A 5,951-nucleotide genomic window follows, 5' to 3' on the forward strand; every position below is an offset into this window, starting at 1 on the left:
TTATTTGATCACAGCAACGCGTGCCTGCCTTCTAGATTAACTCCTAGATCCTCTTTCTGGTGAAACTCAGCCCAGCCTGATAAGCTTCTCGAGTGGAAAACTTTCGACCCATGGCCTTTAAAAAGCTCGCTTCATTACTCCTAATTGAGTTCTAAATTCTATCCCGTTTTTTCACGCACAATTGGAATTTTACACTCTCTTTAGACGCTGAAGATTTTTATCCCCCCCCGCCCCGTGTCACTGGGATTGGGATCACACTATGGCGGGCGTGGGGCGGCCCCATCTCTAGGGAGGCGCACGGCAGCGCTCCGGCCCCCATCCCTGTGACCTTCCCGGGGTACTGGGGCTCGTTTCTCCGCAGGCCTCGGAGGGATAGCCCCGCTGATCCCGGGGGTCCCCGCTGCCCGGGCCGGCCTCCCTCAGCCCCGCTCCCCCGGAGGGCGCGGCGGGGCCGGCCCGGCGTGACTCTCAGGTGACGGGGCGGTGCCGCCGTCGGCCCAGGGGCGGCGCGGCGCGGGCGCTCAAAGGCGGCGGGGCGGCCCCGCCCGCCCGCCATGGACCGTGAGGAGCGCGCCGAGGCGGCGGCCGAGCAGCTGCGGCTGTATCGGCGGGACCCCGGCGGCTGGAGGGGCTGCCGGAGCACGGTGGGTGAGCGGGGCCGCGGCGGGAGGGACGGAGGCCGCGGCGGGAGGGACGGGGGCCGGCCCGGGTGCTGAACGCTTCCCCTCCCGCAGGGCGAGGTCGCGGTGTCCTGGAGACCCTCGGCGGAGTTCGCTGGTAACCTGTGAGTACGGCCCGTTCCCGGGGTGAGGGGGATTGAGGGGGATCCTGCCCGCCGTGGGGGGCCGGGCAGGGTGGAGAAACATTTGGTTTCGTTTCGTCCCGCCGCAGGTACAGGGGAGAGGGGATCCTGCCCGCCAGCCCGCGGGATGTCTGGGAATGCATCAAGCCGGTGGCCGGCGGGCTCAGGACCAAGTGGGACCAAAACGTGAAGGATTTCGAGGTCATCGAAGCCCTCACCGATGTAAGTTCCTTAAAAACTGTCCTGGTGAGATTAACGCAGCGTGTGTTGAGCAGTGCTGGGCTCTGCACAGCCCCTTCCTGTCGTGCCTCAGGAGACAACGGATGTTATGTGCTGGGAAGTAAAGAGATCTTAAAAAGTTGTCTGGTGTCTCTGTCTGGATCAGCCTGACAATACTGGGATAACAAACCTGTTTTTTTTCTTTCATTTTGTTTTTTTTTTTTCTTTTCCATCAATTTTATATATTCTATTAGCATATATATAAACAATGTTTTTTTCATTCTGAAAGGAGCTGCTGAGACATTCTTGCCTAATACTTGCCTAAGTTGTGCAAATGTATAACATTAAAGATTCCCACACTATGTTGTTAACGCTGCAAGTCAAGCTAGGTGTGATTATTTTTAACAAGCTGTCTGTGAGGGAAGAGGAGGCTTAGACAATATATACACTTAGCTAAGCAGCAAAACATTCATGTCACCAGCCTTAAATTCAGGCCCCCTGTTTCACAATGGCAGCACAGTGCTCTGCATTGCACTGCCTTTAGCTGGCCTTGGGACCCAGTGCTTTACCTCTGTCTGTCATTAAAATGGAGATGCTGCACTTGGAGGATGACAGATGAACAGGGCTATGTATGAGCAGCAGCTTCTGCTACTGCAGTTATAGAGTCTAGTTCTTTTTTTTTTTTTTTCCTCTTAAAAGGTGTTGGATTTAGATCCCCAAATCTGAAATGTATGTAGGTGCTTGGAGGCAGCCAGATGCAAACACAACTGGTCCCAGAAATGCTTGTAGAAGTCCTGTGAAGTTTGTTTTTCTTGGGGGAACTGTAGAGGCATTTTGTGTTCATTATAAACTTGAGGAATGCTGCAACCTCCTGCTTGAAATTCATAGACTTGCCAGCAGTTAGCACTGTGATAAAATGTCTGTTTTGGGGACCCTCTTACCACTGAGCCTCCACAGAAGGGGATGGTAGTGTTAATGTTTCTGCAGTGTAACAGATTGGGTTATCAAGTTGTATCCCATGTATATGACTCAAAGAAGTTATCTTTGCTAGCTTCCTGGGAACAAGAAGCATTTTACCTGTCCTATGACCATAGATGTGCCAGATTTGCATTTCATCATCCCTTGTGATATCTGTCCTTAGTCAACCTGGAAGCAACACATCATCACTATGTTTTTCTCCATTAAACTGTCCTTCATCTATGCAGGATAGTGCCTTTTGACTGTGCTGACTTATATTTTGTTCAACCAAGGGCGTAGTAGAACTCTTTGATGGAGCTTAGAAAGTGTAACTGAAAGTGTTTCAAAAAGTACAGGTATTTTTCTGATGTATTTCAGAAAGCATTAACTGGCATAATTCTGTTTTTTGATTTCCAGACTATCTCTGTATGCAGAACCACAACCCCTTCAGCTTTCATGAGGATTATTTCACCAAGAGAATTTGTGGATGTGGTAGTAATGAAGCAATATGAAGATGGGACATTGCTATCTGCTGGTAAGGCTCTTGTGTTCCCAACAGGTTCATGTTAAGTCAGGAGATATCCAGCAGCTACCAGAAACAAATATAGAATAAAAACTAAGTAACATGCTGCTCAGTAGTTGTTGGCCTGATCTTGATCAGAAGATAAAATAGTAATTGTCTCTCTGTGTTGTTCTCAGACTATATAAATCATCTTAACACTAAGATAATGGTGATACTGTTGGCCGGTTTCTCCCCTTGCTATGCTTTTGAGATTGAATAAGTATTTAATTTACTATTAAGTTCTAGGATATTTTGTGTGTGGTTCTATTGTTTTACAAGTTTACAGAACTTTCCAAAAGAAGTCCTATTTAGGCTAAATCCCATTTTAACATTTTCTGCACTGCCTCTAGGTTTTGATGAAACCACTGAGTAAATGTACCACTCCTGTATGTGGAAATGATTGTTTTTATGAAAACAAATGTAGTCTTGATTTTTAAGGGGCTGCCGCTATACGGAAGGATGTTTCTTTGTTTTTTTTCACTTTCACTCTATGGTTTAACTGTTCCAAGTCAGTGCTTTTATTCCCTCACTGTTCAGGTGTCCTATTTGCCCATTGTGTTCAGGAATGCCTTGCCAGGAATTTATGTACTTGCTAGAGTGTAGCTTCTCAGCAGCCAAGGGGCATATCCATGTGACATTTTTTATTGGAGGTATCCTGAATGACCTTGCACAACAGGGGTTCAATGCAACTGCCTCAGAGTGTCCTGATGCTTCCTTCAGAGCTCAGTAACAATTGCTTGTAAATTCAACTCTTCTTTGATTTCCCCATTCTAAGGCCAGAGTGGTTCCTTTTAATGGTCTTTCCTGCCAGTTTTGTGACATAGCCCCACACTAAGAGGATTATATTGCCATTCTTTTTAAATATATTTTCATATAGTGAGTTTGCTTCCCAGCTGGTGCTTTGAGTACCGAGCACTCTCCCAACTTCTGTAAGAATGACACTTTTCTTCACTGCTTTTTCTTACAGCCACCAACGTGGAACACCCACTGTGTCCACCTCGACCAAATTTTGTGAGAGGTTTTAATTACCCTTGTGGCTGTCTCTGTATACCTGTTCCAGGGTAAGAAATTATCTATTTGACTGTTTTGAATTCATTATGACTGAGTGCCCTTTTTGTGTTCTCATTTTTGGGCAATGAGTTAGTTTCTCTTCCTTTCCTGGAGGGAAGTATTTAATGTTACAGGAACTGTCATCATGGTAGGATTCTCGCTGACCTCTTAAGCAGAGATTCAGCAAAACATACAAATATGGTCTTAATCTTTGGTAAATGAGTATCTAGTTGTTTATTATAATTTATAGTAATTTATAAACCGAGTCAAGTAGCTAATTAGGGCCTACTTAATCTGTAATTTGGTAGCTACATTCACGGACATTTGCTTGTTTGTTAAAAAAAAAAAACTTCATAGAAATATCTATTCTACTGAGTCATTGAAAGAGTCATTGAAAAGTTCTTAATGCTCTTAAACTACTGGCTATAAAATCACTTACATTGTCTTTTCAGGGAACCAGACAGGACTCAGCTCCTCACTTTCTTTCAGACGGATCTTGGTGGCTACCTTCCCCAGACAGTGGTGGATTCCTTTTTTCCATCTAGCATATCTGGATTTTACAGTAACCTGACCAAAGCTGTTAAGACATTAAAAGCATGACAAGATGAGTTGCTGACATCACCAGCTGAGGGTAGGAAAAAAAACCTGGCAACTCGAGGGTAAAAGTAGGAAGTTGACCTCAGGACTTTTCAGTCAGCAAAGATACTTAAGAAAGGTGACATGAAACAATGAACTGAGTAAAATAATTTTTTAAAATAGCATTTTGTACCTGTCTCCGTGCAGAACAATGCATTCTTTTCTAATACAAAATTCTTCACTTTTAGAAAAATATCCCACCAGAGGCTGGAAGAATCCTGGAGACAGCAGTGGTGGCTGTCTCCAGGGAGAAGATGCACATGCTGGATCTGTTCTTGGCCACACTATGTCAATGTGTGCGAAGGGGAGCGTTGTTAAAACCCACTTAGTACCACAGGGTTAGCCAGGTGTGGGTCAGCTCTGTTTGGTCTCTAAAACCCTGTAGGTTCCTGTGGAACAGTGTTTCTTCCCCAAAAGAAGAACCTGTAGAGCTGCTGGGATGTATCAGTGGGTCTAAGCTAGGAAATGGTAAAAAGCCAAAATTGGATTGTGTGGAGGATTCCGCTTGTTTGTTCCAGCAGATGTCAGCAGTGATGGTAAATATGCCTTAAGTGCTTTTTTGTAAGTCAGGGTGCAACAGTGCAAATCAATTCACAGGTCTGTGGGCTGGCAAATCGACACTCTTCCTTTCCCCTCTCTGTACCAAAACCAGTGATTTCCCCTGTCATTAAACAAACTGAATTGACACAGTGGCAATAAATAAAGAGGATTAAGCACTTTACTTGCCATTTCTTAAACTGCACTTGAAATGACCCTTTTGAACTGTGCTTGAATGTTTTTTAGTCTCCTGTGGGGAAAGATTTTAACGGGTAAATAATCTTGTTTTGTAGCTTTGTCTTGACAGACCATAAGGACATTGCTTTTCTCTAAGACTGGTTTGCCTCAGCATTATCTTTGGAAACCAACACCTGATTTTGTGTGCAATGTTGTGTCTATATTTAGGAAATACCTATGGCATTGCTTGCTACAGGAATGTCAGACATTACTGTAGGTTACATATAATTACAAAAAGAAAAATAATTGCTGAATTAGGAATTTAAATGCAGGTTGTGATTTTAATGCAGTAACTCAATTATTTAATAAGGTTAATATGCTCTGCTTTCTGTCCCTGTATTTTTTTATATTTATTATAGGGCATGGACTTGCACACAAAGCTTCCCATTGTAAATCTTACCCCATGGAATAGTTTTTTAAGGAAACAATTTTTAGTGTAGTCTCCTTTGTATACAAAGATGTAAAAACTTGTGTGTGATGAAATAAATATTTTTTCTGCTACCTCTTACTGTTTTTCCTGAATCATCCTTTAAAGTGGTTCTTTGTGCACCTGCCTTGCTGTCAAGGAAACATAAGAGCTACTTAGACTTCCAGCATCTCTCTGAATTTAAGGCAACAAGGGAGGGAAAAGCCTTCCCTACCATTTGCAACACCCACTACCTGGGGAAGAGGTTTTTTGATGAAAACACTTGCCCTTCACAGGTTCTTTGCCCTTGGTTGGTCCTTATTTCCAATTGCTGTGTTCTATACTCAGGAAGAGTAATAAATTCGCTGAGAAGAGATTTGGGCCTGGATGTTAGAGAGGCTTATATGTATTTTTCTAAATGTACTGAAGTTGTTTGGCATGAATTGCAATATCTTGGAAAGTCTTTCCAGGATTGTCCTCAATTTAATTAGCAAAAAGTTCAAGGAGCAGAGCTGAGATCACCACTCATTATTTCTGCAGGTAAA

General features: G+C 43.9%; 1 protein-coding gene across 1 annotated transcript; it reads left to right on the forward strand.

The window, feature by feature from the left end:
- Positions 1-539: 539 nt before the first annotated feature.
- STARD5 (StAR related lipid transfer domain containing 5) lies at positions 540-5,501 on the forward strand. The gene is made up of 6 exons (XM_051796577.1): positions 540-644; positions 735-784; positions 892-1,024; positions 2,396-2,513; positions 3,508-3,601; positions 4,043-5,501. Exons 1-6 carry the CDS (start codon positions 555-557, stop codon positions 4,188-4,190), a joined length of 633 nt encoding a protein of 210 aa, XP_051652537.1. The 5' UTR covers positions 540-554; the 3' UTR covers positions 4,191-5,501.
- The last annotated feature ends 450 nt before the right edge of the window (positions 5,502-5,951 follow it).

Source organism: Manacus candei, unplaced genomic scaffold, assembly GCF_025592945.1.
Source record: "Manacus candei isolate 608988 ecotype Guabito, Panama unplaced genomic scaffold, ASM2559294v1 h1tg000046l, whole genome shotgun sequence".
NCBI classification, from domain to species: Eukaryota; Metazoa; Chordata; class Aves; order Passeriformes; family Pipridae; genus Manacus; species Manacus candei.